General features: G+C 36.5%; 1 protein-coding gene across 1 annotated transcript in view; it reads left to right on the top strand.

Moving 5' to 3' along the window:
• The window catches only part of LOC148946104 (vitellogenin-like), a 190,815-nt gene that overhangs the window by 129,145 nt on the left and 35,717 nt on the right, over window positions 1-25,953 (top strand). The window contains exons 17-18 of the mRNA XM_089097610.1: window positions 11,721-11,901; window positions 14,083-14,208. Of these exons, the coding sequence (XP_088953736.1) occupies window positions 11,721-11,901; window positions 14,083-14,208 (307 nt within the window). The remainder of the gene's footprint in view (window positions 1-11,720; window positions 11,902-14,082; window positions 14,209-25,953) is intronic.

Below are 25,953 nucleotides of genomic sequence, written 5' to 3'. Positions count from 1 at the left end.
AATACTTCCCACCTTGATAAGAGTTGTCCCAACTCTACATATTTTACTTTTAAAACAACAAATTTTAAGGTACTTTATACATGCTTCTTTTGCTGCCAGTATTTATGGTTAATTTTTTGCTTACAACCTCAATTGTTTTTTTTAGGCATCTCTTTTTTTAGCCAAATTGTTTTTTTAGCCAAATGTAATGCCATGTCTGCTCGCCAAGGATATCAATTTTAGGATATATCCTTGCGTTTCTCTTTTTCTTTCTTTTCGTCTTGATGACGATAAACTGTTCTTTTCACACTCTTTCTAATATGTATCTTCTTTGTTTTTTATTATGACCCACTAATGGCTTAAGCATTAATATTAGTGCCTTTACTTAATTTAAATTTAAAGTTATATTCGAAACTATTTGATTAATTTGAGTAAATTTAATTTCCATTAATAATTAATTTATTTTGATAACGTGGTATATGCAATATTTATCTTCCGGTTTTTAGGAATGCCTTGGATAATTAATGCATAACAATTTTGGTTTTAACCACAGATTTTCCTTTTACACACAAAATATAACAATATTTTCATTAAGTTAATTAATGCCATTTAGGCTATAAGCAATTTGCTTATACATCTTAAGCCTAGAATGTTACTGATTTGATTTCACTTGTCAGTCTTTACTTTGGTTGTTAAATTTCTCACTAATTACTGCAACCTGCTGACGTAATTTGAATGTATGAGTTGCGGATTGATCATAGGCAGCGCAATCGCGCTGCCTAAGTAAAGAACGATGTTGGCACAATATAGTATTTTTTGGTTCTAGACCAGGGTACATCGTATCGAAGGAGTTGTCGCAGAAACTTCGAAATGGGCTCATTCGATTGGAAGCTGGAGTACCTAGTGCCATTTTTAATAGTCGAAAGTGATTGGAAGGCAACTAAGACCTTTTCCACGCCCACCATTTCCAAAAACACATCCAATCAACATTTTGAGATAGTCATTTTGTTCAGCGTAGCTGATTTCCAGAAGGACATTATGTTTTTGAGGAGGAAACTCCCCCACAGCCCTCAGGGCAAGGGTTGTAAGTTGTACTCTGGGGGTATATAAGATTTTTATAGAAAGCGTCGTCGTAGAAACTTCAAAAAAGGCTCATTCAATTGGAAATTTGAAGGGCTAGTGCCCGTTTTAATAGTCAAAAGTGATCGGAGGACAACTAATCCCCCTCTCACGCCCGCCTTTCCCCAAACACATCCAATCAAAATTTTGAGATAGCCATTTTGTTCAACATAGTTGAAAGTTCTGAAAATTAGGTCTTTTATGATAACACCCCCCCCTCCAGCCCTCAGGGCAAGGGTTAAAAGTTATGCCCTGGGGGCATAAAGTTTTCATAGAAAGCGTTATCGCAGAAACTTAAAAAGGGGCTTATTCAATTGGAAATTGAAATGGCTACTGCCCTTTTTAATAGTCGAAAGTGATTGGAAGGCAAATAACACCCCTTCAACGCCCACCGTTTATCCAAACACATGCAATCAAAATTTTAAGATAGCCATTTTGTTCAACGTAGTTTAAAGTTCTGGAAATTAGGTCTTTGGGGATGATAACCTCCACAGAGGCCTCAGGGCAAGGGTTATAAGTTGTATCCTGGGGGCATATAAGATTTTCATAGAAAGCATTATCGTGGAAACTTCAAAAAGGGGTCATTCCATTGGAAATTGAAATGGCTAGTGGCCTCTTTAATAGTCGAAAGTAATTGGAGGGCAACTAACCCCCCTCTCACGCCCACCATATACCCAAACTCATTGAAATCAAATTTTGAGATAGCCAGTTTTTTCAACGCAGTTGAAACTTCTGGAAATTATGTCTTTGAGGATGACAACCCCCCCCCAGCCCTCAGGGCAAGGGTTGTAAGTTATGCTCTGTCGGTATATGAAGTTTTTGGAGAAAGTGTTGTCGTAAAATTTCAAAAAAGGGCTCATTCGATTGAAAATTGAAAGAACTAGGGCTCTTTTTAATAGTTGAAAGTAATGGATGGCAACTAACCCCCCTCTCACGCTCACCATTTCCCCAAACACTTCCAATCAAACTTTTGAGATAATCATTTTTTTCAACGTAGTTGAAAGTCCTGTAAATTAGATCTTTTAGGATGAAAACCCCCTCGGAGCCCTCAGGGCAAGGGTTGTAAGTTATATTCTGGGAGCATATAAGGTTTCTATAAAAAGTGTTGCATCTTCAAAAAGGGCCCATTTGATCGGAAATTGAAGGGATAGTGCCCTTTTCAATAGTCTAAAGTGAATTGAGAGCCACTAACCCCCTCTCACGCCCACCATTTCCCCAAGCATCTTCAATTAAAATTTTGAAATACCTATTTTGTTAAACGTAGTTGAAAGTTCTGGAAATTATGATTTTGAGGATGAACCCCTAAACCCCTAGAGGCAAGGGTTGTAAGTTATTCCCTGGGGGCCCATAAGGTTTTTATATAGAGCATTTTAGTAGAGACTTCAAAAAGGGGTCATTCGATTGGAAACTGAAAGGGTTAGTGCCATTTTTAATAGTCGAAAGTGCTTGGAGGGCCACTAGCCCCCTCTCAACCTCACCATTTCCCCAAACTCATCCAATCAAAATTTTGAGATAGCCATTTTGTTCAACGTAGATGAAAGTTCTGTAAATTAGGTCTTTCAGGATAAAACTCCCCAGAGCCCATAGGGCTAAGGTTGTAAGTTATGCCCTGGGGGCATATTAGGCTTCTTATAGAAAATGTTGTCTAGAAACCTCAAAAAAGGCTCATTCAATTGGAAATTCAAAGGGTTAGTGCCCTTTTTAATAGGCTAGTCGAAACTGATTGGATGGAAACTAATCTCCCTCTCATACCTATTACATTTCCGAACACATCCTATTAAATTTTTGAGATAGCCATTTTTTCAAAGAAGATTACAGTTCTGGAGACTATGTCCTTGAGGATGATCAACCCCCTCCCACCACACCCCTCAGGGCAAGGGTGGTAAGGTATGCCATCGGGGCATTTAAGGTTCTTATAGAGCGTTGTAATAGAAACTTCGAAGACTTCGTAGGGCTAGTGCCCTTTTTACTAGTCAAAAGTGATTGGAGGAAAACTAACACCCCTCCGACGCCCACCATTTCCCCAAAAACATCCAATAAAAATTTTAAGATGGCCATTTCGTTCAACGTATATGAAAAGTCCAGAAATTATGTCTTTGAGGATGACACTCCCCCAGAGTCCTCCGCGCAAGGGTTGTAAGTTATGCCCTGGGGGCATATAAGGTTTTATAGAAAGCGTTTTCGTAGAGACTTCAAAAAGGGCTCATTCGATTGGAAATTGAAAGCGCTAGTGCCCTATTTAATAGTCGAAAGTGATTGGAGTGCAACTAACGCCCCTCTCAAGCCAACCATTTCCCCAAACACATAGAAATTTTGTTCAACGTGGTTGAAAATTCTGGAAATTAGATCTTTGCCAGGGTTGTCGTAGAAACTTCAAAAAGGACTCATTCAATTGGGAATTGAGAGGGTTAGTGCCCTTATTAACATTCAAAAGCGATTCGAGGACGAATTCCCCCTCCCCCCATACCCATCATTTCTCCAAACACTTCCGACAAACATTTTGATATAGCAGTTTTGTTGAACGTAGTTGAAGGGTCCGGAAATTATGTTTTTGAGTATGCCAACCCCCAACAGCACTCAGAGCTAAGGTTGTAAGTTATGTCCTGGAGGTATTTTCAGAGGGAGAATCCCCCCCCCCACCCAATTTCCATAATTTCCCCAAACATTTCTGATCAACATTTTGATATGGCCATTCGGTTCAACGTAGTTGAAATGTCTGGAAATTATGTCTTTGAGCATGGCAATCCTGCCCCCATAGCCCTCATGACAAGGGTAGTAAGTTATGCCATTGGAGCATATAACGTTTTTATGGAAAGTTTTGTCGTAGATGCTTCAAATAGGGCTCATTGGATTGGAAACCGATAGGACTAGTGCCTTTTTTATATGTTGAAAATGATCAGAGGACAAATGTGTCCCTCCACGCCTAACATTTCCCCAAACACTTCCAACGAAAATTTTGACAAAGCCATTTTATTAAGTCTATCAGAAAGGTCTGGAAATTATGTCTTTGAGGATAAAAATCCCCCCAGCCTTCAGGGCAAGGGTTTTAAGTTGTGCCCTAGGTACATATAGGGTTTTTGTAGAAAGTTTGGTCGTATAAACTTCAAAGGGGGTTCATTGGAATGGTAATCAGACGCTCTAGCGCTCTTTTTAAAAGTCAAAGTGATCAGAGGGCAGCTACCCTCTCACCCCTAAACACACGTCATATTGTCCCGAAATGCGTCTAATAGAAATTTTGAGATAGAAATTCTATTCAAAATAGTTTGGGGTTGAAACAAGACCCAGGGATTAGGGGCAAGGATTGTAAGTTATGCCCAGGGGATATTAAAGGTTTATTATGGAAGGGATAGTTGTTTAACTTCAGAAGAAACTCAGTCCTTATCCCTAAAAAGACTATGTCAATATAAAACGAACAGAAATTAATAAAAAAAACTTTTTGCATAAAATAAGTTTTTCAAGAAAAAGTAAAGAACTTCATTAAACCGAAGATAAACAAAAATAGAATCAAATAATCTACCAAGCATAAACCAACCATAATTCAATATTAATAAACAAATGAAGCTCATAACAAACAGAAGTTAAAATAAGTAAAACTCAAAACGAGCAAAAATTAATGTGAGTAGGGTTCTAAACCCTATACTTTCTAAAAGCTATAATATAACTTGTATTTTACTGAAAAAAATCTTTTAAATGTTTTCACTTATAACTTTAAGAAAACAAAAATTAATTAAGATTTTAAGGAATAAATATTAGTATATGTATATTAATAAAAAAAATCATTATTTATGCATTTATGTTAGTATTTATTTTGTGTTTGTTTGCATTGATTGTTTATTTACTAAGCCTACTCAGATCAACCCTACTCAGATTAATTAAGATAGGCAGCGCAATCGTGCTGCCTAAGTAAAGAATGATGTTGGCGGAATGTATTATTTATTGTTTATTTCTTTAGATCAAGGCACTTCGTATCGAAGGAGTTGTCGTAGAAAATTGGAAAAGGGATCATTCGATTGGAAATTGGAACGGCTAGTGCCCTTTTTAATAGTCGAAAGTGACTCGAAAGCAACTAACACCCCTTCCCCTAGAGGCAAGGGTTGTAAGTTATTCCCTGGGGGCCCATAAGGTTTTTATATAGAGCATTTTCGTAGAGACTTCAAAAAAGGCTCATTAGATTGGAAACTGAAACGGCTAATGCCCTTTTTGATAGTCGAAAATGATTGGAGGGCAACTAGCCCCCCTCTCAAGCTCACCATTTCCCCAAACACATCCAATCAAAATTTTGAGACAGCCATTTTGTTCAACGTAGATGAAAGTTCTGGAAATTAGGTCTTTCAGGATAAAACTCCCCAGAGCCCATAGGGCTAAGGTTGTAAGTTATGCCCTGGGGGCATATTAGGCTTCTTATAGAAAATGTTGTCTAGAAACCTCAAAAAAGGCTCAATCAATTGGAAATTGAAAAGGTTAGTGCCCGTTTTAATAGGCTAGTTGAAACTGATTGGAGGGCAACTAACCTCCCTCTCATGCTTACCATTTCCCCAAACGAATCCAATCAAAATTTTGAAATAGCTATTTTTCAACGTAGTTGAAAGATCTAGATATTATGTCTTTGAGGATGATCAACCCCCTCCCCCCACACCCCTCAGGGCAAGGGTTGTAAGTTATGCCCTGGGGGTATATAAGGTTTTTATAGAGCGTTGTAATAGAAACTTCGAAGACTTCGTAGGGCTAGTGCCCTTTTTACTAGTCAAAAGTGATTGGAGGAAAACTAACACCCCTCCGACGCCCACCATTTCCCCAAAAACATCCAATAAAAATTTTAAGATGGCCATTTGGATCAAGGTATATGAAAAGTCCGGAAAGTATGTCTTTGAAGATAACACACCCCCAGAGTCCTCAGCGCAAGGGTTGTGAGTTATTCTCTGGGGGCATATAAGGTTTTATAGAAAGCGTTGTCGTAGAAAGTTCAGAAAGGGCTCATTCGATTGGAAATTGCAAGCGCTAGTGCCCTATTTAATAGTCGAAAGTGATTAGAGGGCAACTAACGCCCCTCTCAAGCCAACCATTTCCCCAAACACATAGAAATTTTGTTCAACGTGGTTGAAAATTCTGGAAATTAGATCTTTGCCAGGGTTGTCGTAGAAACTTCAAAAAGGACTCATTCAATTGGGAATTGAGAGGGTTAGTGCCCTTATTAACATTCAAAAGCGATTCGAGGACGAATTCCCCCTCCCCCCATACCCATCATTTCTCCAAACACTTCCGACAAACATTTTGATATAGCAGTTTTGTTGAACGTAGTTGAAGGGTCCGGAAATTATGTTTTTGAGTATGCCAACCCCCAACAGCACTCAGAGCTAAGGTTGTAAGTTATGTCCTGGAGGTATTTTCAGAGGGAGAATCCCCCCCCCCCACCCAATGTCCATAATTTCCCCAAACATTTCTGATCAACATTTTGATATGGCCATTCGGTTCAACGTAGTTGAAATGTCTGGAAATTATGTCTTTGAGCATGGCAATCCTGCCCCCATAGCCCTCATGACAAGGGTAGTAAGTTATGCCATTGGAGCATATAACGTTTTTATGGAAAGTTTTGTCGTAGATGCTTCAAATAGGGCTCATTGGATTGGAAACCGATAGGACTAGTGCCTTTTTTATATGTTGAAAATGATCAGAGGACAAATGTGTCCCTCCACGCCTAACATTTCCCCAAACACTTCCAACGAAAATTTTGACAAAGCCATTTTATTAAGCCTATCAGAAAGGTCTGGAAATTATGTCTTTGAGGATAAAAATCCCCCCAGCCTTCAGGGCAAGGGTTTTAAGTTGTGCCCTAGGTACATATAGGGTTTTTGTAGAAAGTTTGGTCGTATAAACTTCAAAGGGGGTTCATTGGAATGGTAATCAGACGCTCTAGCGCTCTTTTTAAAAGTCAAAGTGATCAGAGGGCAGCTACCCTCTCACCCCTAAACACACGTCATATTGTCCTGAAATGCGTCTAATAGAAATTTTGAGATAGAAATTCTATTCAAAATAGTTTGGGGTTGAAACAAGACCCAGGGATTAGGGGCAAGGATTGTAAGTTATGCCCAGGGGATATTAAAGGTTTTTATGGAAGGGATAGTTGTTTAACTTCAGAAGAAACTCAGTCCTTATCCCTAAAAAGACTATGTCAATATAAAACGAACAGAAATTAATAAAAAAAACTTTTTGCACAAAATAAGTTTTTCAAGAAAAAAGTAAAGAACTTCATTAAACCAAAGATAAAAAAAAATGGAATCAAATAATCTATTAAGCATACAGCTACCACAAATCAATATCAATAAATAAATGAAACCCAAAACAATCAGAAATTAAAATAAGTCAAACTCAAAACGAGCAGAAAATAATCTGAGTAGGGTTCTAAACCCTATGCTTTCTAAAAGCCACAATATAATTTTTACTTTACGAACAAATTCTTTTAAATGTTTTCACTTATAACTTTAAGAAAACAAAAATTAACTAAGATTTTAAGGAATAAATATTAGTATATGTATATTAATAAAAAAAATCATTATTTATGCATTTATGTTAGTATTTATTTTGTGTTTGTTTGCATTGATTGTTTATTTACTAAGCCTACTCAGATCAACCCTACTCAGATTAATTAAGATAGGCAGCGCAATCGTGCTGCCTAAGTAAAGAATGATGTTGGCGGAATGTATTATTTATTGTTTATTTCTTTAGATCAAGGCACTTCGTATCGAAGGAGTTGTCGTAGAAAATTGGAAAAGGGATCATTCGATTGGAAATTGGAACGGCTAGTGCCCTTTTTAATAGTCGAAAGTGACTCGAAAGCAACTAACACCCCTTCCACGCACATTACCCCAAACACATCAAATCAAAAATTTGAGATAGTCATTTTGTTCAGCGTAGTTGATTTCCAGATAGAAAATATATTTTTGAGAAGGAAACTCCCCCACAACCCTCAGGGCAAAGGTTGTAAGTTATGCCCCGGGGGTATATAAGATTTTTATAGAAAACGTTGTGGTAGAAACTTCAAGAAGAGCTCATTCGATTGGAAATTCAAAGGGCTAGTGCCCTTTTTAATAGTCGAATTTGATTGGAGGGCAACTAACCCCCCTCTCATGCCCAGCTTTTAATCAAACATATCCAATCAAAATTTTGAGATGGCCATTTTGTTCACTGTAGCTGAAAGTTTTTGAAATTATGTCTTTGAGCAGGAAATTCCCCCACAGTCTTCAGGGCAAGGTTTATAAGTGATGACCTGGGGGTATATAAGGGTTTTATTGAAAACTTTGCTGTAGAAACCTCAAAAAGAGCTCATTCGATTGGATATTCAAAGGGCTAGTGCTCTTTTTAATAGTCGAAAGTGATTGGAGGGCAACTAAACTCCCTCTTAAGCCAACCTTTTCCCCAAACACATCCAATCAAAATTTTGAGATATCCATTTTGTTCAACGTAGTTGCAAGTTTTGAAAATTAGGTCTTTAAGGATGGCAACCCCCCCCCCACCGGCTTCAGGGAAAGGGTTGTAAGTTATGCCCCGGGAGCATATAAGGTCTTTACATAAAATATTTTCGTAGAAACTTCAAAAAGGGCTTATTCGATTGGAAAGTGAAATGGCTAGTGCCCTTTGTAATAGTCGAATGTAATTGGAGGGCACTAAACCCCCTCTCACGCCCACCATTTCCCCAAACACAAATAATCAAAATTTTAGATTGCCTTTTTTTCAACGTTGTTGAAAGTTCTGGAAAATAGGTCTTTGAAGATGACATCCCCCCCCCACAGCCCTTAGGGCAAGGGTTGTAAGTTATGCCCTGGGGGCATATAAAGTTTTTATAGAAAGCGTTGTCGTAGAAACTTCAAAAAGGGCTTATTCGATTTGAAATTCAAAGGTCTAGTGCCAATTTTAATAGTCGAAAGTGATTGGAGGGCAGCTAACACCCCTCTCACGCCCACCATTATCAAACACACATCCAATCAAAACTTTTAGATATTCATTTTGTTCAACATAGTTGAAAGCTCTGGAAATTAGGTCTTTGAGGATGACAACCCCCCCCCCCCGACAACCCTCAGGGCAAGGGTTGTAAGTTATGCCCTGGGGGTTTATATGGCTTTATGGAAAGTTTTGTCGTAGAAACTCCAAAAAGGGCTCATTTGATTGGAAATTGAAAGGTCTAGTGCCCTTTTTAATAGTCGAAAGTGAATGGACAGCAACTAACCCCCCTCAAGCCCATCATTTCCCCAAACACATTCAATCAATTTTTAGAAATATCCATTTTGTTCAACGTACTTGAAATTTCTAGAAATTATGTTTCTGAGGATGACAAACCCCCCGAAAGCCCCCAGGGCAAAGGTTGTAAGTTATGCCCTGGGGGCATATAAGGTTTTATATATAAAGTTGTCGTAGGCATTTCAAAAAGGGCTCATTCAATTGGAAATTGAGAGGGCTAGTGCCCTCTTTTAGTCAAAAGCGATGGGAAGGCGAAGGCCCCCCATACCCATCCTTTCCCCAAACACTTCCGATCAACATTTTGATATAGCGATTTTGTTGGACGTAGTTGAAGAGTCCGAAAATTATGTTTTTGGAATGACAACCCCCACAGGCCTCAGGGCTAAGATTGTAAGTTATGCCCTAGGGGCATTTATTGTCATTTAGAAAGTGTTTTCGTAAGAACTTAAAAGAGGTTTCTTCCGATTGGAAATTGAGAGGGCTATTGTCCTGTTCAATAGTCGAAGGTACTCAGAAGGAGAATCCCCCTCCCCACGCTCATTATTTCCCCAAACATTTCCGATCAACATTTTGATATGGCCATTTTGTTCAAGGTAAGTGAAAGGTCTGGAAATTATGTCTTTGGGGATGACACCCCCCCCCCCCCACCCTATAGCCCTCAGGACAACGGTTTCTCCCCCCTTCACACACGTCATATTGTCCCGAAATGCGTCTAATAGAAATTTTGAGATAGCCATTCTATTCAAAATAGTCTAAATATCTTATAACAAGGCTTTTGGAGTTGAAACAAACCCCAGAAACTAACGGCAAGGGTTGTAAATTATGCCCAGGGGGTATTAAAGGTTTTTATGGACGGGATTGTTGTTAAACTTCAGAAGAGGCTCAGTCTTTCTCCCTGAAAAAGACTATGTCAATATAAAATGAACATAAATTAATCAAAAATACTTATTGCACAAAATGAGTTTCAAGAAAAAAAGTAAAGAACTCCATTAAATCAAAAATGAACCAAAATAGAATCAAATAATCTAACAAGCATACAACTACCACAAATCAGTACTAATAAATAAATGAAACCCAAAACAAACAGAAATTAAAATAATTCAAACTCAAAACGAGCAGAAATTAATCTGAGTAGGGTTCTAATCCCTAAGCTTTCTAAAATCCAGAATATAATTTGTACTTTACTGAAAAAAATTCTTTTCAATGTCTTCACTTTTACAACTTTAAGAAATCAAAAATTAATTAATATTTTAAGGAATAAATATCGGCATTATGTATCTTAATCTGACAATGCAGATTTTTGTTTTAGTAAATTCATGTATTTTCAGTAAAGTACAAATTATGTTCTGGCCTTTAGAAAGCATAGGGCTTAGAACACTACTCAGATTAATTTTTGTTCGTTTTGAGTTTGACTTATTTTAATTTCTGTTTGTTTTGGGTTTCATTTATTTTTTAATTCTGATTTGTGGTGGTTGTATGCCTGGTAGATTATTTTATTCTATTTTTGTTCATTTTTGGTTTAATTAAGTTCCTTACTTGTTTTTTGAAAAACTTATTTTGTGCAAAAAGTTTTTTGATTAATTTCCAACAAGGTCAACATTTGATATCGGTGAAACTAAACGAACCAAAAGTTGGTAGAAGTTACATCATAATTTGGTTGATATCGGCAAAATAAATGAAACAAAAGTTGGTTGTAAAAAAAAACTAGGTATGTGGTTTAGAGAGTTTAACTTTAAAGAGTTTCGATTACTATTAGCTAAAGTTATTCTTTATTTACAGCTCATTGAAAAAAAGTTTTTCGCATGCAGACAATGATCTGTGTAGCGCATGTACCGATCTCCTGTTTTTCTGCCTTTGGCCGGGAGTGCTATAGAAGGTAGGAGGAGATCATCCGACGCTTTCCGTGTTTTCCTCCAGATTTCTTATTTTACCAATTTAGGTACTCATTTATAGAAAACCAAATAATCAGTGACACCTGGATTGTCTCTACGGACACAGGATTGTAAGTACAGCGCGCCAACCACTTGGTTAGTACGGCTGAACACGAACATTGTCGTCGTGTTTACAGCTTATCACCATGAACTTTTTTAAAGAAAAGGCTTATTTTTGGTTAGGTCTTTGGTATTTTTTTTTTCGATTAATTTGAAACTTTTTTTGTAATTTTGTTTAAATTAACATTTATTTTTTATTTATTCTTCTTTTTTTGTGCTACTCTACTTCCCCTCCTTGTATAGTGGGTTAAAATTAATGTTAATTAAATTTTGAATTGGATTAAATTTTATTAATAAAAAACAATACACAAATTAATCATTATTATTATCATTATATAATCAATTATTAAATCATTATTTAATCAATTATTATTAATATTGTTGTTTCTTATATTCTAGTCAAGCAAAGGATTCAAAGAGATTTTCACTGTTAATTCTGAACGATCAGAGCATCAAAACTTTGTTAGATATGCTCCAGTGCAATGGATATTTCCTGGAAACCTTGAAAGTCACGATGCTAGAGTTCCCCTGGCAGAGAAAATAAGGAGTATGCCTGACTTCACTGTAGCATTCCAGAGAAGTAAGTTGACCATACATTTTTGTGGACTCTGACATAATATTAATAAAAACATATTTAGCATATACAGTCACACCAGCTTTTTGGACAAAGACAGAAAATAGAGTTGCGGAACATTGACAAACTACGATAATTCTTAGCGATTGGACAAGACATGAGCAGGTTGAATTCGAATTTTGGTATATACATTTCATTGCAGTTCAGATTGATTTTGTAAAATGAACTGGGCATCCGGGTAAAGCACGAAGACAAATCTACACAACATGAAAACTGAAATCGAATCACATCTGTAAGACTTCATAAAGTTCTCAGTTGCTAGTCTCTGTGACTCTGCTTAATTTATCGCAGGTCCTTAAGTTCATGATGTTGCTTATGTTGCAGAGAAAGGTACTGCTTTTAAAAACGATATGAAAATTTTTTAACATGAAAAACAACGGAATTCCGAACTGAGTTTTTTTTCGTCACAAGTATTTACATTGGAGGTATTAATACTGCAAATGGTAAATATAGGTGCTTTTCAAAATGAATAAAAAAAACCTTTGAAAATGACATAAAATAGAGACAAATGGTCCTGACCATTGCCAGAGCTTGACTTGTACTTTACCTTACTCATTTGACTCTTTTCTTATTTGCCATTTTTTTATGTAATTGCTCTAAACTCAGTCTTTTGACACTTTTCTTATTTACCTTTTTCTCATGCAATTATCTACACTTATGTCCTACTTAATCTTTGGTTTTCTATTAAATGAAAAAAAAAAATTCAGCTGAAGTTAGGGGCAAAATTAAAACTTAAAACGAACAGATATTATTCTATATATGAGGTGGGCCTACCCCTTTGTCAATCCTTGCTCTTTACGCTAAAGCATTAAGCGATCTTTGGAAGTACATCCCATTGGAATTCACCAAACCCTGTGTTCGAGTAGTCTTTCTTAAAAAAAAGTGACATAAAGTCATACTTTAGCGTAAAGATTGAGCGTTGCGGATGGGACAGAGAATATTTTTTTTCGTTTTAAAATATAATCTTCTTCATTATTTTCAGCTGAAAAAACATTTTTTTTTTTATTTTATTCGTGACAGTTTTTCAAAACATGCTGGGTTATCTTCTTGCTCCCCCATTTAATTTTATTTCTGGAAAAATCCCATCGAAAACTTTCCTCCCCATGAAAAATTCTCCCCGTGGAAAATTACAAACAATACATTATTACAAACATTAAAGACAACATTGAACGCAACTCTGTCCAATCAAAATGCATATCCTCACGTATTGAGGCAGCGACAAACGTGACACTTGTCTGTTATGCAGATGATGTCCCAAATCTTGCCAGGTCATTGCAGCGTGTTGAAGAAAACTTCAGCATACTTGAGAGCGAATATTCTAAAGTGGCGTCGCAACTTAACTCTAAAAATCTGAGGTTCTTCTAAATGGGGTAATTTGGGTCCCACTCTATCAGTCTAACTGGAACGTTCTTTAGTAAACCCAGTTGAACAACTTGTTTATCTTGGTCTTCCAGTCGGGCCATCTGTAAAGCAAATTCGTTTGCTGCTGATTTCCCACTTTGAAAAAAAGTGTAAATATAAAATATAATTTAAAATATAAGCTGACCCAGCAATAGCTCTATCAAAACTTATTTTGAAACATAACCACAAAATCAGTTTTCATCTGTGGTATCCCCTTCTTATTCAGTGATGTTTAAAGTTGTATGTATGTAACAGTTGTTCAGTGTCTCACAGGTGACCTTTATTAATTGTTCTGATAAGGCCTGTGGTGTCCTTTTTTTCGCATATTACCGTTTTTTGTCCTTTTCTCTATTTTGTACTTCGTCTCTGTATACTGTTTTTGTATTTTCTGAAGGGCTAGAAATAAATAGATAAATATCAAATATCATAAACAGAAATTTTTCCCTTTGGTTCCGATAAAAAAATTGTATGAGATACGCCTTGTCAAAAAAAAAAAAAAAAAAAAAAAATCTGAACGCTTACCGTTCAAGTTAGTTTGCTAAACTCATAACTAGTTCAGGTTGTAGACTTGCACGAGTTTAAAAATATATTTTGTAAGGATAATGGAAGTTCGGGAACCAGAATTTTCATAACGCACTTCGGGATGCTACTTTTTGGTAGCTATACAACATTTTTTTTTTGTTTTTTATGTTGTTTTGATTATTATATTACTTTCAATATTTTTAGCAAGAGTCATGAAGTACGATGCTGCAAGATTCAAATTCTTCACGGCTGGCTCCACCTCTGAAGCTCCTCGACCTTTGGCTGACTCAACAGTGAATTATGACTTTGAAAATGATACAGAGATTAAAGGTGCATATTTATGTTCACAAGTAATTAAGTGTTCTTCTTGCTTTTCCCCCTGTGGGCTCGTCTTAGGTCCGTTCAAACCTGAAAACTGCTATTTTCTGAGATCTTTCCATTTGTTTGTCTCAAAATAATGAAGCTTTTCAGCCTGTACTGCGTTTTCGTTAGTGTTAGCACGTTGAACCGTGAAAATAAAAAAGAAAAATAATCATTTAAATTTATGAATGCTTTTGTCCGTAAAAAATCAAATATTAAAAATCTGCTAATTTCCAAAGACAACAATGCCTTCAAAGGGAAGCTATAACCTCATGAGTTGTTTGGTAGCCTATTTTAGCTAATTAAATAAAAAAAAACAAGTTTTTTTAACTGAAAGTAAGGAGCAACATTAAAACTTAAAACGAGCAAAAATTATTCCTTATATAAAAGGGGCTGTCTCCTCTTCAACGCCTTGCTCTTTAGGATAAAGTTTTTTATTGTTTTAAAAATAAAGTTGTGACACAGAGTCAAAATTTAGCGTAAAGAGCAAGGCGTTAAGGATGGGACAGCCCCTTTCATATACGGAATAATTTCTGTTCGTTTTAAGTTTTAATGTCGCTCCTTACTTTCAGTTTAAAAAACTTGTTTTTTTTTATTTAATTTCTGATCGTTTTTTAGTTAATGCAGCTTTTATTTTGGTTCACCGTCATTGAATAAGTAAACAAAATTTTGTTCCAATTCTTTAAAAATGACCCCTTAATCACAAAGGCCGTTAATTAGAATAAATAGCTCTTATGAAAGTATTAAAAAATCTTTGGCTTAAAGAGCGAGGCATTGACTAGAAGGTGAACCCAATCATATAGCTAATATTTTTTTGTTCGTTTTAAGTTTTGATGTTGCTCCTTACTTTCAGTTGAAAAACTTGTTTTTTTATATTTAATTTCTGATTTTTTTTTAATAATAATGATGGGAAATCCGGCGCCCCCTTCATAGCAATGTCCCTTCCCCCATGAAAACTTCCTTCATGAAAAGATCCTCCCATATAATCCCCGACCCACCCCCACCCCACACTACCAGAAAAGATTCACCCTGAAAACGTCTGTATAATTTCCAATAACCAAAACTATCTGTTAACATAGAGTAAATTTCATAACTTTCAACCCTCCCCCTGGGGGCACCAATGGATTAAGTTATCCTAAAATACATATATGTAATATTTTTGACCATGTTGAACAAAATGGCTATCTCAAAATTTGGATCGGGTGACTGGGAAAAAATGAGCATGGGAGGGGGCGTGGTCGCCCTCCAATTTTTTTGGTCACTTAAAAAGGTCACTAGAACTTTTAATTTCCGTTCAAATGAGCCCTCCTATGATATTCTAGGACCACTGGGTCGATACGATCACCCCTGGGGAAAAGAAAAAAAAACAACAACAAATAAACACGCATCCGTGATCTTTCTTCTTGCAAAAAAAAACAAAATTCCACATTTTTGTAGATAGGAGCTTGAAACCTCTACAGTAGGGTTCTCTGATATCCGTGATCTTTCTTCTGGCAAAAAATACAAAATTCCACATTTTTGTAGATAGGAGCTTGAAACCCCTACAGTAGAGTTCTTTGATACGCTGAATATGATGGTGTGATTTTCATTTATTTATTTTTTATTTATTCACAAACGGGTTACAATAAATAAATAAACAAAAAGCACAATCCAATGCATTACTGCATGCCGGACAAAACCCGAAAAAAAAAAGAAAAACACTTAAAAAAATATATAATATTTTCTTTTATTATCTTTTATTTCCTCGGACCCTAATATAACTCAAAAAGGGTCCAACCCAAAAACAAATAAGATATCTTCTCTCGCCTCCCTCTCCCATCCCTCCAACAAAAAAGCGGGAACTTGAGAATCATCCACGCAAACAACCCAACACAACTCACAAAAATCACAAAAAGAGGGGAGAAAAAAATAAAAAAAGGAAATAAATCACTCATCCATTCAAAACCCAAACAATCATCTCACCAACAACATTCGACCAATCATTCTCTACACACAACCACTAAAATCTTACATATTGATAAAAACAGCTTACTCTGAGGGAATTTCGAAATTCATCCAGATCTGTCTTATTTTTTACCTCCTCGGGAAGTTTGTTCCAGACAGCCGGGCCATAAAAACGGATAGAAAATGTAGACTTTGTTGTTACAGGGAACGGGGTTCGTATTGAATGGGCTTTCCTTCTCTCATACCCATGTAAATGCAATCGAGAAACATGCAGGTAGCAGGTTATTAAAACTTTTAAACATGAATAATGCCGTGTAAAACTTAACTAGGCCGAACAATGGCAGAATCTTAATACCGTCGTATTGCCTTCGAACCGAGTCAGAACCTCGCATTCCAGATAAAACACGAATAGCTTTATTTTATAGAACCCTCAGTGGCAGTAGATAAGTAATAAATGTCGCTGACCAAACACTTACACAATATAACAAATACGGATGAACCAGCGAGAAATACAGCATTCTTAAAATTTTAGGAGGGAAAAAATGTTTCAGTTTCCGCAGCATTCCAACATTCTTGGCAATTTTTGTAAACAGTGATTCAATATAAGGTTTAAACATAAGACACTCGTCAACTTGGACATCAAGATATTGGACATAACTATGTCTCTGGAGATATCCACTTTCTAGTTGAATACCATGGATCCAAGGATAATAATTAGTACTTCTTCCATATAGAATAAATTTACTTTTACTGTGATTCAAACATAATTTATTTACACGCATCCATCGTTCAATACAACTTATTCCTGCATTTAAAAGCAGAAATAAATCTGCCTCAGTCACAGCTGCCACAGAAAACTGTGTGTCATCAGCGAAACTAGGTAATATCATCTTTGACCTTCTAGCTGCAGGTCCCACATGACTAAATATCCTTTTAAGACACGCATTCAAGTCATTAATATAGATTAAAAACAACAAGGGTCCAAGCACAGAACCCTGTGGTACTCCACATCTCACATTCATATAATCAGAATGAACACTCCCAACCCCAACACACTGTTTTCTTCCACTCAAAAAAGACAAAATCAAACTATGAAAATTACCACGAATACCGGCATGCTCTAATTTTGATAATAATACACTATGGTCAACAGAGTCAAATGCTTTCATAATTTCCAAAAATAGAGACGCAACTTTCATACCCGCATACAACGAATTATTTACAAATGTTGTTAAAAAAAAGCAAAGCTTTCTCTGTTGAAATCCCATTACTAAATCCAAACTGAGTAGGGTGAAAATAAGAATTTTTATTTTAAAAATCCACCATTCTTACACAAATCAGTTTTTCAAACAGAAGCGATACTATTTGGAGCATTGATATTGGTCTGTAATTATTCATATCATTCTTATCACCACTCTTAAACAGGGGTACAACATGAGCAATTTTCAAACAATCCGGGTAAATTCCACTCTTAAAACATGAATTAATCAAATACAACAAATGACCTGAAATAATAGAAAAAACTGAACGAAGAATTCTAACACTGAAAAAATCTGACCCAGCTGCGGAATTCATCATTGACTTCGCTATCATCTCAAGCTCTGCAAGAGTCACTGGTCTTAAAAATATAGAGACTTCAGCTGCCTCGTCGAGAAAATCATTATAAGAGCCATCACTGGGTGACTGCACAACACTATCAGATACACTCTTACCAATATCTGTAAAATGTGCACACATTATATTAGCAACTTGATTATCCGAGTGAGCATGAGGAATGTCAGGGATAGTCGGGGCAGCACGAGGGTTCACTACCAACTTGATGATTCTCCATGTTTTCGCAGGATTGCCTTCTGCTTCTTTAAATTTATTTTCAAAGTAGAGCTTTTTAGCCTGTCTTAGAAGGGTGTTAAGATTTCTATTATAACTTTTGTAAATATCTTTATCTGATTGAGATCCAGTTTTAGTAGACCTTTCATAGAGCTCTTGTCTTTTATCCATCGATTTAAGTAGCGCTTTCGTTATCCATGGTTTCTTTGCAACATCACAACGTTTACGCTTTTGTTTGAACTCTAGACTTTCATATAACATCTGAATCAGTTTATCATACCATTTACCAAATTTATCATTACCACAATCAGTACCATCAAGGCATTCAAATGCCTCATTCGTAAGTTGAGTCCTATATTTATATATAGCTTTCTTATCAATTATAGGCTGTTTAACTCCAGTCATACCATCTCCTTGACGACAACAACTAATAGCTGCACGGATCACAATAGCACAATGATCGGAAACGTCGTTCACTAACACTCGCGACAAGTCGCAGCTAACATTCAAAAACAGATTATCAATCACAGATGCAGAAGCTCCAGATATTCTAGTTGGAATATTAACAGAAGGCGAAAGACCATAACTATACATAAGATTCAAAAAACTTCTTGCCTTCGAATTCACATCTTGCACATTATTCAAATCAATATTAAAATAACCACTTGTAAAGCAAGGCACTCGCGAATCCGGTATTTTATCCAACCTATTATCCATCAGGTCCAAAAACTCATCCACATGCCCTGAAGGGGGCCTATAAACAACAACAAGAAATAACTTGCGCCCAGACAATGAAACCTCTAACACCATTGATTCAAAAATCATTTCTCGATATACAGCAATATCTGGCCTTGGCTTAACATTATATCCATTTTTCACACAAATTGCAAGAACACCATGCTGTCTTTCCACTCGATTCCGAAGAAACAACCTATAGCCTGGTATATCCAATAATGAAGAGTTATGGTCTTTCAGCCAAGTTTCTGTCAAAGCCATTACATCAGGTTCCAGCCTAGAAGAAACTTCATTAATATAATTAAACGCACTATTTAAACCACAACAATTCATACCATACATTTTCAGCTCCTGCATAACTTTCCATTCATTCAATTCATTCAGGCACACATATTTTGAATCAACACACTCAACATTCATTCCACCCTCAACCTGGTCTTCATTCATGATACCCTCACTCATCTGTGAAAAGTCAACACGACGACTTTCAAGTTCCTCCAATCAATTCAAATTTATCTCAACCATTATCAAACATCAAAGACGGGCAAGAGAACGAAGCGAGAGAAACTATAACTTTTAGGGGGTCTTTCCCCCTTTTTTCGAAAATCAGCCAAATTTTCTCAGGCGCGTAGCTTTTGATAGGTAAAATTAAACTTGATGAAAATTATATATTTAAAATAAGCATTATAATCCAATTCTTTTTATGTATCTATCGATTTCAAAATTCCGTTTTTTAGAGTTTCAGTTACCATTGAGCATAATTACTCCGTACTTACAGTCCGTTGTTACGAATAGCTTGATTTCTGCCTATTTTTATCCACGTTTTTTTGCGCCCGCTACTGACAAAAAGGACATAACTTTATATGTTTATATGGATGCCTTTTCATTAGGAATTGGGTAGAAATAGAAGCCTACAATAACTCAAACTCAAAACAACCAGAAATTATTATTAAAGAATATAAAAGGAAAGGAGAATAATTGATATGGCTGTTACACTGCATATAAACTTATGTAAATTTATATATATAAGAGATATTTTATAAGAGAATTCTCTGGATACAGTCTGTGCATCATGAGGAAACTCCAAGGACGTCTAAGCCTTTTTGCAACATATATGCCAAGTGGCCGAGCATCTCATATCTCCCAGGGCCTACGAGGTTGCAAATTAACTGGGTTTTACCTCTGATAAATGGTATTACACTTAATTAAAACACAAGAAAGAAGGGAAACCTGTTCAATAAGCACTTAAAACCCTTTTAGATAGATTTCTCCCCCTCCCCCTAAAACAACACACATAGTTATTCATAAGTCACTCAGGTCTTTCTGAGAATAAGTTTTGTATACATGATACATTCTTTACTATTAGTGTTTTAAGAGCCATCCTAGCCGAGCAGATGGCACATTAAACTTGCAATTATATGTCCTTGGGGACGTGGGTGTGAGTTCTAGTGTGGGTTGGCTTGGGGTGAGAGTCAGTGGTTTGAGTCTCAAACCTCAGCCACCTGAAATTTGAAGGCAATGGGTCTTTGAGGCCTGAACCTCGACCCAGTTGAGTCCACCCTCCCATAAAATACAATTTGTGTTTTAAAACATTTTTCTATGATGAATCTTGAAGATAATTGGACGAGCCCGGTGAAAGAATTAATCACGAAATATCTCATATAGAGAAACGGTAAAATAGGAAGGGATCAGAAACTAGCCTTATGTTTTTACTTAGTCTTAAGATATAAATAAGAATACTAGTCTTAAGATATATAAGATGTTTTACTAGTCTTAAGATATAAATAAGAATAAAACAAAGTACACTCATATTTTTATTTAGAAATAACTTATTCATTGGAGGCTCACTGGAAGCATTGGGGGTTTTATCGCAGTAAACCGCCATACGATACTGTGTTATGCATATAACTTTTAAGCTTTTGAGAACTGAAAAACAAGCAAATAATTAACATTTCGGTTGAAAATTTCTTCTCCACAGGTATTGTTATTTTAAAATTGACCATTATTACCAATATGATAGGATAATGTAAAAACAATAAATATTTGCTTGATTTTAAACTATCAACTGTTTTTGAGGATAAAATGTAATATAATAACTTAATGAACAAACTTAAATTTTTATACAAGTTCTCAATATACCTCCCCCTAATATTTCACTTAAAAAGTTTCAGTCCGCTAAAATTCGTAGATTTACCGTAGTGCATCGTACTCAGTACTATAGCACCACCAAATGAGCCGTCAGCTTTACAAAAATATTTTAATGAATATTTCAAAAAAAAATCGTTAAGACAGAATTAAAAACTAAGTCTCGCAGAACAGTGCCCATTACTTAAAATTCCCAGTAAATCTAATACGAGCCTTTAACTCTATTAATTAAAAAAACTTTTTCCACAAAATAAGTTTTTCAAAGAAAAGTAAAGAACTCCATTAAACAAAAATGAGCAAAAATAAAATAAAATAATCTACCAAGCGTGAAACTACCACAAATCAGCATCGATAAATAAATGAAACCCAAAACGAACAGAAATTACAATAAATAACCGAATCAAACTCAAAACGAGCAGACTTTCGTCCATTAAAAAGAGTACTAGCCTCAAATCGAATGAACTTTTTTTCAAGTTTCTACGACAAAGATTTCAATAAAAACCTTATATGCCCCCAGGGCATAACTTATAACCCTTGCCCTGAAGACTGTGGGGGGAGTGTCCTGCTCAAAGGTATAATTTCCTGAATATTGAACTTCGTGGAACAAAATGGCTATCTCAAAATCTTTATTCGATGTGTTTGGGAAAATGATGGGCGTGAGAGGGGCCTTAGTTGCTCTCCAGTCATTTTCAACTATTAGAAAAGGCACTAGACCGTTCAATTTCTAATTGAATGAGCCCTTTTGAAGTTTCTGCGCTTTCAATAAAAACATTATACGCCCCAGGGCATAATTTACAACCCTTGCCCTGAGGGTTGTTGTGGGGGGGGTTGTCATCCCCAAAGACCTAATTTAAACTACGTTGAATAAAATGTCTATCTCAAAGTTTTGATTAGATGTGCTTGGGGAAAAGGTGGGCGTGAGAGGTGGGTTAGTTGCCCTCTAATCACTTTCGACTATTAAAGAGGGCACTAGCCCTTTGAATTTACAATCGAATGAGCCTTTATTAAGGTTTTTACGAAAACGCCTTCTATAAAAACCTTATATACCCCAGGATATAACTTACAACCCTCGCCCTAAGGGCTGTGGGGGACTGTCCTCAAGAACATAATTTCTATCTGGAAATCAACTACGCTGAACAAAATGGCTATTTCAAAATTTTGATTGGATGTTTTTCGGAAAATGGTGGGCGTGGAAGGGGTGTTAGTCGCCTTCCAATCACTTTCGAATGTTAAAAAGGGCACAAGAAATTCCAATTTCCATTTGAATGAGTGCTTTTCGAAGTTTCTACGACAACTTCTTCGATACGAACTGCCCTGCTCTGAAGGGAAAAAAAAATAATAAATAATACATAGTGCCAACAACGTTCTTATATGCCCTCAGGGCATAACTTAAAACCCTTGCCCCGAGGGTTGTGGGGGAGGGTCCTCTTCTTGACTTAGTCCCCGTTTCTTGTCTCGTTCTCGAGTGTCCCCGTTCTTTACTTAGGTAGCGCGATCGTGCTGCATGTGATTTATACAACAACTTTCTATATAAACCTTATATGCCCCCAGGGCATAACTTATAACCCGTGCACTGAGGGCTCTGAGGGGGTTATCATCCTAAAAGACCTAATTTTCAGAACGTTCAACTACGTTGAACAAAATGGATATCTCAAAATTTTGATTGGATGTGTTTTGGAAAATGGTGGGCGTGAGAGGGGCGTTAGTCGCTATCCAATCACTTTCAACTATTAAAAAAGGCAATAGCCCTTTCAATTTCCAATTGAATGAGCACTTTTAAAGTTTCTAAGACAACGCTTTCAATTAAAACTTTATATGCCCGAGGGTATAACTTACAACCCTTGCACTGAGGGCTCTGAGGGGGTTATCATCCTAAAAGAGAAAATTTCCAGAACTTTCATCTACGTTGAACAAAATGGATTTCTCAAAATTTCAATCCAATGTCTTTGGGAAAATTGTGGGCGTGAGAGGGGCGTTAGTCGCTATCCAATCACTTTCAACTATTAAAAAAGGCATTAGTCCTTTCAATTTCCAATTGAATGAGCACTTTTGAAGTTTCTACGACAACGCTTTCAATAAAAACTTTATATGCCCCTAAAGGCATAACTTACAACCCTTTCCCTGAGGGCTCTGGGCGGAGGGGTTGTCATCCTTAAAGACCCAATTTCCCAAACTTTCAACTACATTGAATAAAATGGCTATCTAAAAATTTTGATTGTATGTGTTTGGGGGAATGATGGATGTGGGGAGAGGTAGGGGGCTAGTTGCCCTCCAAACACTTTTGACTATTAAAAAGGTCACTAGCTCTTTGAATTTCCAATCGAATGAGCCCCTTTTGAAGTTTCTACTACAACGCTTTCTATAAAAACCTTATATGCCCCCAGGGCATAAATTAAAACCATTGCCCTGAGGGTTGTGATGGAGTGTCCTCCTCAAAAAATTATATTCTATCTTAAAATCACCTACGCTGAACAAAATGGTTTTCTCAAAATTTTGATTGGATGTGTTTGGGGAAATGATTGGCGTGGGGGGGGCTAGTTGCCCTCCAATCACTCTCGACTATGAAAAAGGGCACTAGCCAGATGAATTTTCAATCGAATGAGCCTGTTTTGAAGTTTCTACAACAACGCCTTCTATAAAACCTTATATATCCCCAGGGCATAATTTAAAACCCTTGGCCTGAGGGTTGTGGGGGAGTGTCCTCCTCAAGAACATATTTTCTATCTGGAAATCAACTACGCTGAACAGAATGGCTATCTCAAAATTTTGATTGAATGTGTTTGGGAAAATGATGGGCGTGGGAAGGGCTAGTTGCCCTCCAATCACTTTCGACTATTAAAAAGGGCACTAAAACTCTCAATGTCCAATCGAATGATCCCCTTTCGAAGTTTCTACGACGACCCCTTCCATATGAAGTGCTCTACGCTAAAGGATAAAATAATAAATAGTACATTGTGCCAACATTGATCTGATATGCCCTCTGGGCATAACTTAAAACCCTTGCCCTGAGGATTGTAGGGGAATGTCCTCATGAAAAACATATTTTCTACCTGGAAATCAACTACGCTGAACAAAATGGCTATCTCAAAATTTTGATTAGATGTGTTTGGGGGAATGATGGGCAGAGGGGTGGGGCTAGCTGCCTTCAAATCACTTTCTACTATTAAAAAGTGCACTAGCCACTCCAATTTTCAATCGAATGAGCTCTTTTCGAAGTTTCTATGACGACTCCTTCTATACGAAGTTCCCGGGTATGGAGAAAAAAAAACACATTGTGCCAACATCGTTCTTTACTTAGGCAGCGCTAGCGCGCTGCCTATGATAAAACAAACTTGAAGTGAAAATACGTCTTCACTGGAATATTACTAGAATTAATTTAAAGAACTTTTTCCATAAAATAAGTTTTTCAAAGAAAAGTAAAGAACTCCATTAAACAAAAAATGAGCAAAAATAAAATAAAATAATCTACCAAACGTGAAACTACCACAAATCAGCATCGATAAATAAATGAAACCCAAAACGAACAGAAATTACAATAATCAACTGATTCAAACTCAAAAACGAGCAGAAATTAACATAAGTTGGCCTCAAAACCCCTATGCCTTCTCAAGGCCAGAACATGATTTGCACTTTACTGAAAAAATATAAAAGTTGTTACTTTTATAACTTTAATAAATCAAATAATATTAACATTTTGATTACTAAATATCACTATATGTATATTAAACTGAACTTTCACATTGCACAATATTATTTGCTCATTTGTATTTTTTCCGTAAAGTGTAAATTTTGTCCTGGCCTTCAACAAGCTTTTCAAAGAAAAATACATAACTCCATTAAACAAAAAATGAGCAAATAATATTAACATTTTGATTACAAAATATCAGTATATGTATATTAAACAGAACTTGCACATTCATTTGTATTTTTTCCGTAAAGTGCAAATTTTGTTCTGGCCTTGGGAAGGCATTGTCCTAAGGACTGTGGAGAATTGTCCTCAAAAACATAATTTCTATCCGGAAATCAACTACGCTGAACAAAATGGCTATCTCAAAATTTTGATTGGACGAGTTTCGGGAAATGGTGGGCGTGGAAGGAGTGTTAGTCACCTTCCAATCACTTTAGACTATCAAAAAGGGCACAAACTACTCCAATTTCCAATTGAGTGAGCGCTTTTCGAAGTTTCTACGACAACTTCTTCGATATGAAGTGCCCTGCTCTAGAGGAAAAAGTTAATAAATAATACATTGGGCCAACATCGTTTTTATATGCCCCAAGGCATAATTTAAAACCCTTGGTCTGGGGGTTGAGGGGGAGTGTCCTCCTTTTTACTTAGTCCCCGTTTCTTGTCTCGTTCTCGAGTGTCCCCGTTCTTTACTTAGGCAGCGCGATCGTGCTGCCTATGATTTATACAACAACTTTCTATATAAACCTTATATGTCCCCGGGGTATAACTTACAACCCTTGCACTGAGGGCTCTGAGGGGGTTATTAGCCTAAAAGACCTAATTTCAAGAACGTTCAACTGCGTTGAACAAAATGGATATCTCAAAATTTTGATTGGATGTGTTTTAGAAAATGGTGGGCTTGAGAGGGGCGTTAGTCGCTATCCAATCACTTTCAACTATTAAAAAAGGCACTAGCCCTTTCAATTTCCAATTGAATGAACCCTTTTGAAGTTTCTACGACAATGCTTTCAATAAAAACTTTATATGCCCCAGGGCATAACTTGCAACCCTTGTCCTGAAGGCTGTGGGGGAGGGGTTGTCATCCTTAAAGACCTAATTTCCAAAACTTTCAACTACGTTGAATAAAGTGGCTATCTAAAAATTTTGATTGGATGTGTTTGGGGAAAAGGTGGGCGTGAGAGGGGGGTTAGTTGCCCTCAAATCACTTTCGAATATTAAAAAGCGTACTATTCCTTTGAATTTCAAATCGAATGGGCCCTTTTTCAAGCTTCTACGACAAAGATTTCAATAAAAACCTTATATGGCCCCAGGGCATAACTTAAAATCCTTGCCCTGAAGGTTGTGGGGGAGTGTCCTCCTCAAAAATATATTTAATA

This window comes from Artemia sp. Qi Xiang Cuo, chromosome 12 (assembly GCF_049724085.1).
Source record: "Artemia sp. Qi Xiang Cuo chromosome 12, ASM4972408v1, whole genome shotgun sequence".
In the NCBI taxonomy this organism is placed as follows: Eukaryota; Metazoa; Arthropoda; class Branchiopoda; order Anostraca; family Artemiidae; genus Artemia; species Artemia sp. Qi Xiang Cuo.
Note: the sequence above shows the minus strand (reverse complement) of the source record. Positions and strands in the feature narration are given on the sequence as shown.